The following is a 13,066-nucleotide window of genomic DNA, read 5'->3' as shown; positions in this document are numbered from 1 at the left end:
GTGAAAGATGAGATGTCCTGTGATAAGTTTAAGGATCAAACAATAGATGTACATGTCCTCATCTTTCTTAGTAATATGTACAGTATGTCAGTGTTTAGAATGTGCGGTCTTCCCAAAAATCACAATATTCCACATTTAAGATGTTTTGCAGTGCTGTTTTCATCAAATGTCAGCTGTTTGCTATGCTTTGCTAATCTTTTATCACACCATATTGTTCAAATAGGCAGAACACTAAGTACCAGTAAAGAAACACTAGATAGACAGTCAAAACACTGCATTACTCCCACTGAACGGACCAATCGTTTTACAGCACAATGATGTCATATTAAATCTGAACATAGCAGAAAATCAACCTTACTATCTGTGTGTTCTACAAAATAAGCTCATTGTGATTATGAACAACCACAAAGACTCCAAACAAAGCCTGATATGACTATAAAGCAAGAATAATATATTTTATTACATTGTAGATGGAAAAATTTGTGTTTGTATCTGAGGATCATGTCATTTTCAATCATTTAAACATAACAAATAAGTGGTGCTTTGTGACACAAGTAATTGTAAAAGACAAGACTCCTTGTAAAACATAGAAAAGGTACACAACATACCATGAGACATGAATATAACATGCATGAATATAACATGAGAACATATGGTGGCTTGAAAAAGTGTTTTTTTCAGAATCAGAATATAATCTTTAATTGTGTACATTCAGACAAGGAATTTCAGCCAGGGTCTTTAGCCAGGTCCCCTGCTTTTGAGTGTACTGAGTCCGTTCCAGAGCCATAGACCGCTCCAGAGTCCGTTCCAGAGCCATAGACTAGAGCTGAAGATCTTTGCCCGAACCTGACGGACCCGACGTGACCCGACGGGTTTGGTCGGGTTCGGGCTTAATTTCTATCATTTTACACGGGCTCGGGCCGGGCTCGGGCTTGCGCGGTAAATGAGCGGTCATGTGATGCGTTCCGATTAGCGCGAGAAAGATGCGAAAATGGATGCTGAGGAGGTGAAACGGAGGCTTGCCTCTGGCGATTACGTTTTGGTTGCACCAGCAACTAAAGCAAAGTCTGAGGTGTGGAAAAGTTTTGACCATGTGCATAATGAGAATAATGAGCCAGTGGGATATGTGAGATGTTACGATGTTACAGAGGACTTATTTTATTTCTTTGTTCCAACTTCCAAGTGGCCTATAGCCTACGTTAGTCATTAATAAATTGTTAAAACATGTATAAATTACTCATTCTTGACAAAAGCTGTGTGCGTGCGCACATTTGAATAGCCTAATGTCGGGCTGTAAACGGGTTCGGGCTTTTAAAAAGCTGTCAATCAAAATGTACTTGTTGGGCTCGGGCCGAATTCTGTAGGGCTCAGGAACTGTCAGGCCTAACTTTTAAGGCCCAATTACAGCTCTACCATAGACCTCTCCAGAGTCCGTTCCACAGCCACAGTCCGCTCCTGAGTCCATTCCAGAGCCACAGTCCGCCCCTGAGCCCGTTCCAGAGCCACAGTCCGCCCCTGAGTCCATTCCAGAGCCACAGCCCGCCCCTGAGCCTAAAGCCTGCAGAATTGCAAGACTCAATTCCTTGCCCAGGGAGCCCTGGTCCCTCTCAAGGCCCTGGCCCACCTGTTTTTATTCAACGTCATGTTTCCCTGTCATCCCTGGACCCATCCTGCCTCAGCTGTTTTCTTTTGCCTTGCCCAGGTCCCAAAGGGCTGTCGCTCTCTGCCCTTCCCCGTTTTCCCACTGTCAAGCCTAACCCTCCCAAGTCTTCCAGTAAGCCTGCCCGGACTCCCCTAACTTTTCGTTTTATCCTGAAAGTTAGGGAGTTTGATCATAAAAGGCCTGGGTCTTGCTCTATCACTTTGTCGGGCCGTAGGAGAACAATGAGCCATTCAATAATCCAGTCGTTCCCAACCCTGGTCCTCGGGCCTCCCCTCCCTCCCAGAATGTTTTAGATGTCTTCCTATATAGAACAGCTGATTCAAATCATCAGCTGGTTAGTGTGTTAATTAGGGAGATTAAAGGTACGGTAACACCTGTCTTTTTGCTCCATTGACTTCCATTCATACGCATGCGAATGCGACAGACCGGAAACGCAAGCTTCTACTGCAAAGTTGCGCATGCCGCTGCATTCCAAAGTTCAAGTTTGGTGAACTCTGACCTGTTCGCATCATGTGAAGACGTGCGGCCAGATGGATTCATCACGGCGTGACGTTTCTGTCCTCAAGGCGTGACCCTTCTCCATTCTTGCACTAGTTTCCTTACATTCTGATTCCCGCCCATTTTTGCAGCTGCATACAACAAATACTCAAACTGGAATGTGACCGGGGCTTTAACACCTCAAACCATTAAACGCCTTTATAAATCACATAATTAGTTAAATAAAGACTACCTGTGTGCACTCCAAGTATCACATGATCTTGTTCTGGAAGGCCCTAAAACTCTACAGCACCACCAAGCAAGCAGCACCATAAAGACCAGCAAAATTACCCTATGTTTTACTCACCCTCTGGTGAAAACCCAACACCTCCCATCACCCCATCACCCACCCTGCCCCACAGTGCAGTATAGTGGTGGCAGCATCATGCTGTGAGGATGTTTTCATCTGAAGGGACTGGGAAACGGGTCAGAAATGAAGGAATAATGGATGGTGCTAAACACAGGGAAATTCTTGAGGGAAACCTGTTCCACTCTGGCAGAGATTTGATAATGGGACTGAGGCTCACCTTCAAGCATACTGCTACAGCAACATTTGAGTGATTTAAAGTCCCCGTGAATCAGAAGTTGCGATCATTTTTACTTCAGTATTCTGACACATTTCCAAGTGAAAAGGAATTTCAAAGGAGAAAATTAGTGGCCGTGACTTGCATTTGTCACTGCGAAATGATTGGATGTGTAAAAACAGCCGTTGCATAGATTTTGAAATGAAACTGGCAGTTGAAGGGGAGGAGTTAACGGATGCTCCGGCCTGGATAGTCATTTCAGGGCGGAAGTGCATTTTAACCGAAGAATGTGAGGGTACATGAATTTTAAAAAGAATATGACCAACATTGATAAGCTATTTACTATAAACGCTGCAATATTTCATGAAAAAATAAGAATTGTCATTTTTAATTTCACTGGGACTTTAAGGGGAAACATTTAAATGTCTTGGAATGTCCTAGTCAAAGCCCAGATCTCAATCCAAATGAGAAGATTGCTGAACCCATCCAATTTGGGTCCATGCTGTCTGAAAGGACGGCTCTGGGATTTAGCCCAAACCCAGAGTGCTCACCCTCCTCGTCTGTGATACTGAATGAGCCAGCCATGAGTGAGGCGGTGGTGAGGGGCAGATAGACGGACCTCCTCTTGCATTGATAGAATGGATTACATGATCACAAACCTTCTTGATTAAATTTCATTTACTAATATTTTGAATTGTTGCACACTACACCTAGATTTTTGTAATCAAATAATAAAATAGATCAAGTCGAATCATGATTTATGATGCTCAGTACTTTGAACTTTGAGCTTTATAAGACAAATCAAAGGAATAATCCATCAAAGCATGCATGGATCCAGCGTACATTAGATCACTAAATCAATAGGATTACACACTCTTTTACTTAAATACTGTAAATAACTGCAAGTGAAACAAACATTGCCACCCATTCATTTTTCATATTTGTTAAAGAGACATGAGAAACACGACAACGGAAGTGATTCATTAAACATAACACGTATGTACGCACACTTACGCAAATCTTTGAAATAAAGAACTCGGTAAATAGGGACTTTCTGGGTGTGTATGGGGTGATGAAACATTGGGAGGGACCTGTCAATAAATAATCCAGAAGCCATTGCTTGATTCAGTCATATCACATCAGCTGTCTTGTGTCGCAGGTTGGAACAATGTTTGCACGAGCTGCCGTTCTCCTTTTCTGTGTTCTGCGTGAGTATAATGGTTTTATAAGTAACATTGATTTACATTGATTCTCTGCAACATTGAGGATCAGTGTGAATTCATACCCTGTTGAAGGAAACAGCATATGCTGGTTAGGTTTGTTTTGAAGCAAGGTAGCTGGTTTGAGCTGGTTTAAGATGGTCATTTGCTGGTCCTTAGCTTGTCATGAGCTGGTTTAAGATGGTCCTGAGCTGGTCATGAGCTGGTCCTGATCTAGGAGCCAGTTGCTTGGGACCAGTTTAGGACCAGCACATGGCCAGCTTAAACCAGCTCAAACCAGCTACCGTGCTTCAAAACATACCTAACCAGCATTTCCTGTTTTTTTCTCAACAGTGTAGTGAACATACTTACCGTTGACTTGTTTTTATAGTCTCTACTCCATATCCGCTAAAGTTAGACCATATGAAAGTGAAATGGATATCATGTAACAAAGATTGTATTTCTAAAGGCTTATAAAACAGCATTGTTTTCAAGGAAAACTAAAAAATAGATTTTTGTTAGAGTTTAAGTGATAAAATTGCAGATGAAGGTAAAGATATAGGCAAGTAAAATCCTTCAGTGTTTAATTGCCACTTGTTTAATGTTCTAATGCAATGACATGAAATATTGTTTGTTTGATTTTAGATTTTAGTAGATTATAAAAAAATGACAGTCTATTATTGTAAATTGTTGTATTATTGTATTGAGGATATAATAAACCAGATGGGAATGACTTTTTCATGAGTGAACATGATTGTTGTGCCCTCTGCTGGTAAAAACATATGCATGCAGTACAGCATTTATTGACTCACTAAACTGCAATACAGGTGTTTACTTTTGCCAGTCATAACATGAAAATTCACCTTGTTTTTATGACTCAAACAGTGGCCATATCAGAAGGAGCAAGAGCGGTAAGTAAATGAACAGAATTGCTGATCTGAGATCAGTTTTCCCGCTCCCGCTTTAAATAGAAAATGTGTTACTTTATTTTTTTTGCTTCCAGCCAAATTGCTGGAAGTACTCCTATGATTTCTGCCCAATGAACTATGACCCTGTGTGTGGAACCAATGGAATCACATATGGAAATGAATGTATGATGTGTAGTGCTATCAAGTAAGTTTTGCCAAACTTCCTGCCTTTAAAATATATTTAAATACTAATGTTTTAAATAAAGTAAATTTTGATCATGTGTCACAAGATCTGTCACTTTTTGATTTTGCCAAATGCTTTAATGTTATTATTATTATTCTTTTTTTCTTCATTATTAGGGAATCAAAAACTAAAATCAAAATCATGAATCTAGGCGAATGTTGAATCAGACATCACAAGAGACCATAATTCATGGTGACACACTCTCAGTCTTTAACTGGACGTCCATTCATGTATCGTCTGAATATGTAACCTCTAAATAAAAATTGTCACATTAACCAGAGCATCTGCATGATCAGTGTTGGCACATTTTTTTTGCAAACTCTGTTTTCCTTTCACACAATTGTATTGGTGCCTGTAAATGAAAATATATTATATTTAAGAAATGTAACCAACACACACACCGTTTTTAGTAGTTTATGAGTACTGTTCATGCCATAACATAAAGTATATTGTGAACTGTAAAATACAATGAAAAGAAAATTTTCTTAATTAAAGTCACAACTGAACACAATATGCATTTATTGTGTTTTTTGTAAAACCTCTAAACCTCTTTACTTAAAAAAGATTTTCCAAATAAGCTACTGGGGCATCAACTTGTTTAGGGAATGAACAGACTTTACTGAGACATTTAGTCAATTAGCATGATAGATGACAGGTATCACATTGTACTAGACCAAAAAAGAAGAAAATTATGAAAGGGAGTAAATGATGGTATTCACAAGAATGTGTATATTAGCATTGAGAATAAATAAAGAAACATCTAGGATTGTAGTCAGGCTGTTATATTAAAATGAATAATAAAATGTTTACACTCCTAACCCTTAAACTTACCTCAAATTTATGTATACATGTAGGAAAGAGATATTCTTTTTGAAACACCCACTTTTACTTCTACATATCTGGGGGTGGGACAAAATGAGGTAAAAGGACCTCACAGTCACATCTGGGTCAAAAGAAAGCATTGATATCGATCATTTCAGAATCACGATGGCAAGTATTATTCTGCTGCTCTTTTCAGTCGGTGAGTTTAAATCAACCACTTATAACGACATAGCAAGTGCACTGTAAAAAGTAATGAGTTGAGTTTACTTAGAAAACCTGTGGAAACTGATTACCTCAGAATTTTCAAGTAAATTCATTCATAATTTTTAAGTTGATTAAACTTACAACAACTTTGTATAGTTAACTTCTGTATTTGCAAAAATTACCTGAAAACTTGAGTAAAGGAAACTCAGTAAAACAAGTTCAGCTAACTTACAGATTTAAGTTAAGCTTAACACAGAGAACTTAAATAAAAGAGTTATTTCAACATGTCTACTAGTTGAAATTACTAGAAAAACGTGTGGAAACTGATTACCTTAACTTTCTCAAGTACGTTGTACTCAAACCTCTAAGTTGTTAATACAAAGACAGACAACAGATCGTTGGCACAACAACAAAGTCATTTATTTCTATAAAACATTAACAAAAATGTTCATTCAAGTCCTGACATCAGTCAACAATTCTGAGATAAATGCACATACTGTATTGCACTCTGGAAAGATAAAAGATCAATGTAACTTTTTCACATCTTTAACTTTTCACAAAACGTTAAATGTAGAATTGGAGAAAAGTGACGTTACTGCATTAGAATATGTTTCAGAGATAGTATTTTAAGTTTCAGAGACTTGTGCCCGAGTGACAAAATCACCGCCTGGATGAAATCAAAGTTGTTCTTCATTACTGGAGGGTACTCTAAATTCAGAGCATAAAAGAGCCCAAAAAGGAGGCACATGGCTTGGGTAAGATTTCTTCCATTAGACTTGTACCTTCCAAAAAGATGGCAGTGGATGTGGCGTCAAGGTTCAGCGAGTTAGGTATGGTTTCACAGTCCTTAGGGTTCAATGTCAATATGCCGCTTGAATTGCCTTCATCATCATAGTCCTAAAGATGACATAACAAAAATTTAGTCAAAATAATTAACAACATATTTTAAGACAACATATCGTCACTGTCCGACAGAAACCTGGAATCTCCAAACTTGTTCATTTTCATTTTTTTTCCATAAATCATTAGTCATGTTTAACGTCTGCATGTGGGTTTTGCAAATATTTAACCAATATATAAAGTATTTAAAAAAGCTTGTGATGAAACCTCAAAACTCTGTTGGATCCCTTCTGGCCTGCCCATGGGCCTGGTGCATGTTAAGGGGTTAAATATACAAAAAGATCATAGAAATTGAAGGCCAGCTATACAAATTAAACCTCTTCTGAAACTGCTAATTTGACACTTGAAAAGTGATCTAAATAGCATTTCTAAAAATAATTGATTAAACGTTTACATTTTGTTCTGCATGATTTCTAGTGGGTTTTAATTCTCCATAACACATTTGACTTCATTTTCTTTCTGTCTGTCATTTCTAACCTTCTTTTGTCCTACTTTTCTTTTACTTTCCTCCTCTTTTCTGTTCTTTCTTTGACTTATTTTTTCCCATCTTAGTTGTGTCTTTAATCTTTTGTCTAAATTTCTAGCCTAATTCCATCTTTTCTTTAGTCTTCTACGTTAATTTTCTTAAAGCCTTATCTATTTTTTTCTTCCCTTCTAAATAATTCATTTATATTTCTCTTTTCCTTATTCCATTCTTTGTTTCTGTGTCCGGAATATTTGGTTCAAGAACTATTTGCATTACTAAAGGCAAAGTTTCGTGAACTAAGTTTTCCCTCAATCGCATTCGCAACCGCAAAAGGTACTATTTAGTGACGTAAGCCGGTCGACAGCGATGTCATTTAAGCGCGTCCGTTGAACAACGACAAACAACCAACAACAGAAGTTTGGCCTGTCAGCGTTTGCTTAAGTTACGGATCGTTCACATCCTGCAGGTTTAGATACTGCCTAGGAGAAGGAGCTAAAGTGTTCCTCCAAACTAAAATTCCGGCCGGTTCCTGCGGTGCGAACAACAAAAAGAAGGTACTTCTGCCAAATCTTCCCGGAACTATGAAATCGTTCCTGCAGTGCCAAAGCCCCATAATACCAGAACAAAACAGACAAAACTACTTACAATACATGTCTTGTAAAAATCAGTGGGGTCTTCTCCAAGGAGGAGTGGAAGGCCATCAAGAACTGCTGTTCATCTCCCAATGATGTCAGATTTCTGAAAAATTATTTTAAAAATTATTATTTAATAGCATACACACAACACAGAGCAAACAACACTTGCAAATGCAAAGAACTTGGGAGTCTGTGGAGCTTACATTATTTTCAATGTTGAATGTTGAAATTCTGTTGCAGAATCTTCTTAAGTTTAGAGCCAATGTCTCCCCCTTTGGCTCTGAGATGTCAACGGTCCAGTTCTAGAAATAATTCGGTTTGTAGGTCTTTGACAGATATAAGAGTGTAATACGTGACAATCCCGCAATTAAGCATTCACTTTTCACTGAAATGTAAAAGTATGAATTACATTTTATGCTCTTTTATTTCTATATAACAAGTTAATGATACAATATGAACCCAATACAATACAAGAATATTTACTAACCTGACACTCCATAAAGAGTGCTGGCCACCTTTCCACTGTATCCTTCACAGCAGGTTCCCTCTCCATCAGTTATTTTCTACTGTAGTGTTTCAACATCTGTCGTCAGAATTTAAAAAACAAAACAGGAAAAAATAATTACAATGAATAATTACTTATTAATGGAACAATCATAATTCGTAAATAGCATCACGTGCAAAGTAAGATGCGCGGTTTTTACATATCAATATTGATGCCCCACACACTTCCAACGGATTAGGATAGTTTACAAACTGTACATAAAATCAAATATTCGGTGAAAATCGACGTTTGTAATTTAGTTTGTTAGTCACTGGTCTCAAATGGCGGTTAGAGAGTAACGTTAACGTTAAGTTACTAGACGGAAAACTAGCGCCTCTTCATCTATCCGCGTAATCCCTTTTTACTTAATTTATTATGCTCAATACAATGACGACTAAATACACGATTAGAATGAGATTCATGAGAAGGTCACCACTATACCTAATTGTGCTGTCAGATCCTGAAGACGTGAAGTTCTTCGGCTCTGCCTCGCTGTCTTCCATCGGCTACGGCGGTTACCTGTGCTAGCATGTGCACTTTCGCTTTGCGCTTTGCGCCACGTGAGATCAAAAATGTGTTGAATACGTTACAAAAAGAGTACAATACATGAACGCATATTAAGTTTCGTTCTATGCTGGAACTTAATGCTGGAACTTAATTACAGAGGCCCTATAAAATTCAAACTCTGATACAATGGAGGATGACGTATATCGATCATTATGGGCTTGCAATAAGCTTATATACTATTGGTTGTTATTTAAGATAATTCGTTGTTGGTTGTGAGAAAGACAAGAATCAGAACATACATTTGCGTGCGTGCGTAATATATATATATATATATATTAGTTGTATTCACTATGGAATGTATTATTTTTAATAACACCTTTGGCACCATATTCGGTAAACAGGTCTTTAGTAAGACTCACTCGATGCTCTAAAGTACAGTGTACTTAAATTGTTTAGTTTAACCCTCGAATCCACCTAAAAGTTCATTTAACACAACATAATCAAGTAAAGTCAACAAAGTTTACAAAATCAGTTAAATTTACAAGATCCTCTTAAGTAGATTCAGTTATTACTTTTTACAGTGTGTACACTTTTCCCCACAATTTGTTTTTACATTTTGTAAGCACCTTTTTTGTAAGCACATCATATAAAGTATTGTGTGTACAGTATGAATTGACAGTTTGACTACATTTCTCTATACAGCCATGGCAAGAGCAGTTATCGATCTAGATGAGCCTATACCAGTGAGTTCTGTACATGGCGATATAAATCATTTAACCCACCTGATGAGTGTTCATATTACTGAAGGTTTGTATCTGTCAACAGCCTAACTGCTTTGCTTGCCGACTGCTCTTCTGCAGTAAGATATATAATCCTGTGTGAGGAACTGATGGAGTCTTATACGACAATGAATGCTCACTGTGTCTCAAAATACGGTAATATCACATTTGTGCTCTTATCTACAATTTTAACTCTGAGGTATCCTCTAAAAACACATAATGTGGTTCAAATGGTTTCCTCTAAGAGACATGACAAGTGGTTTTATGAAACCCGACAGTCAACATCTTTTACTGTTTTATAGGGAGGAGAGAGATGACACACGAATTGCCCATTTGGGGTCCATCTGCTGGAGTCGTGACATACAACAGCTTTACAGTCGTTCACTGTCATTGGATGTTTGTTCTGGGCATAAGTGCACCTCTTATGAGACCATAAGGGGAATATGAGGCTGTGAGGTAAATTATTCCATATAAGGTTTGAGAATTATGTATTGTCATTAAGTCAAAAACAGAAGGGCTGTTAAGTGTTGGGTATAACATTGAAATCTTATTACTTGATATAAAAGTAGTGTTACATCTTACCCTCTTGTTATCAGAGTAGTTATTTACTTACAGTTCATTATATCACGTATATTTCCCAAAACATTATTTGTGCAATGATGTTTATTGACTTGCCTCATGCAATTGATGTGATGTCCAGTAAGGAGATATAGGAAAATTATTTTGATTTGTATTGTGGGAAGGACCACTGCCATGTCAGCAGAAGCTCGTTTTTGCTCCTCCAAGCACTGGACTGTAAAGTGTTTATAATTGTCGTCATCTTTAGACCAAACGCAAAAAAAATTCGGGTAATTGATTGTAAAAGCCCTGTGGAAACTGAGATTGCATGTGGACCCAGCACTGAACCCTGATGCATGCCAGTGTATCATAGTGAGAATGAGATAGGACCTTGTGATGCACAGTACCTGAAATTCCCGGTTTAAAACACTGGATTGTGGTCAGCCATTGGGTCTTTAGTTGATGATCTAATTTAAGTTTGTCAGCTATATTATAAGACTGATGACATTTTTGGCACTTAATGTTTAAGAAATAAAGGCAAGATCTTGGTAAAGAAATAAGAAATTCAGTTACGAAAATTTGTTTTTCTAGGCTCAAACCAATGACTAACCATTTCTGTTTGCAATAAGTGTGTTTGTCCAGATCTCAAATGGAAACATGATTCTGACGATTCCTTTCATCACAACAGTCAGTGAGTTTTGTGCCATGTTTGTGAGTCTGTCATGCCTGCAGTGAATTGTCAAGCACCTTCATCTGAAGATGCAGCTCTGACTTCTTTTCAGGCCCCTTTTTCGGGTGAGCGAATGCTGGAAGTGAATAGTTACAATGTTTCACTCTTCACAATGATTCGACTGTTTTGTCATGTGTGCAGTTTCTTAAGGTAAATAATTTTTTAGCAGTTCATTGGACAAAATGTTTACTAGAAAATGCCATTGTTTGACACATTTTTCAGAGCCAAAATGAAAGAATAAAAGGAACTTAAAATACCACACCACTCTATTATACAGACAAGATTTTTTTTGTTCTTTGTTAAACGTAGTCCTGCATGTAGAAATCTGAGAAGGAATCTCTATTTTGTGCTGATAAGTGCAATGAATGGTCAAAATCAACAGTCATTATACAAATATACACAGCAATTAGAAGGTCAAACAATACATATTTCTTTAATATAATATATAAAATCCCATTTGTAGCCCTGTTTATTACGGTGTTACACATTTTTCCCTCTGAGAATAACTTTAATTTCTTAATTCACACCCATACAAAACATTCCAGATATGATTGTCTAATTCAATAAGTGCTGCTTTAGGAACACTACAAAAGGCACTAAAATATTTAATCTTTTCCCATCAGTCATGTCTTCATTTAACATTTAGTCTTAGATTATCCGTGTTTGAATATGAGGTGAGAGAATTACGGAAAGAGCTTGCTGCTACACAAATCCAAGCTACATACGCAAGTTCTTAAATACAAGTTTGCACAATATAGTCCTTTCATGGCCTGTACGTTTTGATAACGTCCTTTATGGGTCTGCGACAGATGGGGCAGCAAGAATTAATCTGTCTCTTGAGCCTCAGCCCGCAGTCATTACACAGACACATGTGTCCACATGTGTAGATGACGGTATCCACCTCATGATCAAAGCACACTGTACACTCATTGATCTTGTTGCTCAGGGGTGCGTCTGTTGAGGAGAGGGTTGGTGAGACCGGTGGACTGAGAGGCGAGCTGGGGGCCGTCACTGAAAAGACACATCCAACATTATCACACAATCTCTTCTACAATATGAATCGATTTATAATAATTAAAATATTATTCAGATAATGATTCTTAATAAAACACATCCACATGTCATCATAGTAGACCTACATTAAAAATGAAATTGAAAATGGTCAATATTCATGCAATACTGGAAAATTCATAAATATATATTTTTAAATAAAAACTAATCGATTAGAGATCCTTCAAGGTATCGTGGGAACGATATGAGGGAGTTTAAGGGAGTGTATGAGTCGATTTTTGGGTGCACTGTTCCTTTAAGAGCTGTTTCTGCCAGACACAATATCAGTACTCTGAAATTCTGCTGATCGAACGGAGCCTGTGCTTATTAAGACTCACCTAGAGAAGATTCAGAGGCCGATGAGGATCTGTTGACACTGAAGGCCAGGTCAGAGTCACTGTCATCAGGTGTTGATCCCTGAGATGCCGATGAGCAGCTGGATGGGCTGGACTGAATTGTTCCTTTTGGACACAAACAGTAATAAACATTATTCATCTGCCTGTATTACTTTCAAATGACATTATATTTATCACTGATTCCTAACTGAAGATCTTGACTTACCACTGAACATTATTATTATCTGAAAAAAAATTGAATACATCATAGCAGACTACATTCCAAAATATCACACTCCTTTTGATAAAGAGCATACGCCTCAAATGATACATACGTTGAAAAAAGAAAGCATACACCAATTGAAGAAATTACAGGCATAAAAAGAGACTTATTTTGGAACACAAGTGTCATCCTGAAGCCCTAAGGATTTGTAGGTCGTCCACTGAAATATATTTCTTAC

The 13,066-nt window shown here is 37.7% G+C and overlaps 1 protein-coding gene and 3 long non-coding RNA genes across 5 annotated transcripts in view; 2 read left to right on the top strand and 2 right to left on the bottom strand.

The window, feature by feature from the left end:
* Positions 1-3,852: 3,852 nt before the first annotated feature.
* LOC130563929 (uncharacterized) lies at positions 3,853-4,956 on the top strand. The gene is made up of 3 exons (XR_008964177.1): positions 3,853-3,932; positions 4,751-4,834; positions 4,927-4,956. It is a non-coding gene; the product is annotated as an uncharacterized LOC130563929 (long non-coding RNA).
* A 1,610-nt stretch (positions 4,957-6,566) lies between these two features.
* On the bottom strand, positions 6,567-8,423 carry LOC130564083 (uncharacterized). The gene is made up of 3 exons (XR_008964192.1): positions 8,306-8,423; positions 8,113-8,205; positions 6,567-6,998 (listed from the first exon to the last, which is right to left on the bottom strand). It is a non-coding gene; the product is annotated as an uncharacterized LOC130564083 (long non-coding RNA).
* LOC130564084 (uncharacterized) lies at positions 7,656-10,522 on the top strand. The gene is made up of 3 exons (XR_008964193.1): positions 7,656-8,021; positions 9,856-9,896; positions 9,979-10,522. It is a non-coding gene; the product is annotated as an uncharacterized LOC130564084 (long non-coding RNA).
* Positions 10,523-10,601: 79 nt separating this feature from the next.
* neurl1b (neuralized E3 ubiquitin protein ligase 1B) overlaps positions 10,602-13,066 on the bottom strand; it is a 39,334-nt gene continuing 36,869 nt past the window's right edge. The window contains exons 4-5 of one of the 2 annotated variants that reach the window (XM_057349968.1): positions 12,609-12,731; positions 10,602-12,231 (exon numbers count right to left, since the gene is read on the bottom strand). In XM_057349968.1, coding sequence (XP_057205951.1) covers positions 11,984-12,231; positions 12,609-12,731 — 371 coding nt within the window. In that variant the 3' untranslated portion in view covers positions 10,602-11,983. The remainder of the gene's footprint in view (positions 12,232-12,608; positions 12,732-13,066) is intronic. The other variant, XM_057349969.1, reaches the window with a different exon arrangement.

The sequence above is a fragment of the Triplophysa rosa genome, linkage group LG13 (genome assembly GCF_024868665.1).
Source record: "Triplophysa rosa linkage group LG13, Trosa_1v2, whole genome shotgun sequence".
NCBI lineage: Eukaryota > Metazoa > Chordata > Actinopteri > Cypriniformes > Nemacheilidae > Triplophysa > Triplophysa rosa.
This window is presented reverse-complemented; position numbering and strand designations above follow the sequence as displayed.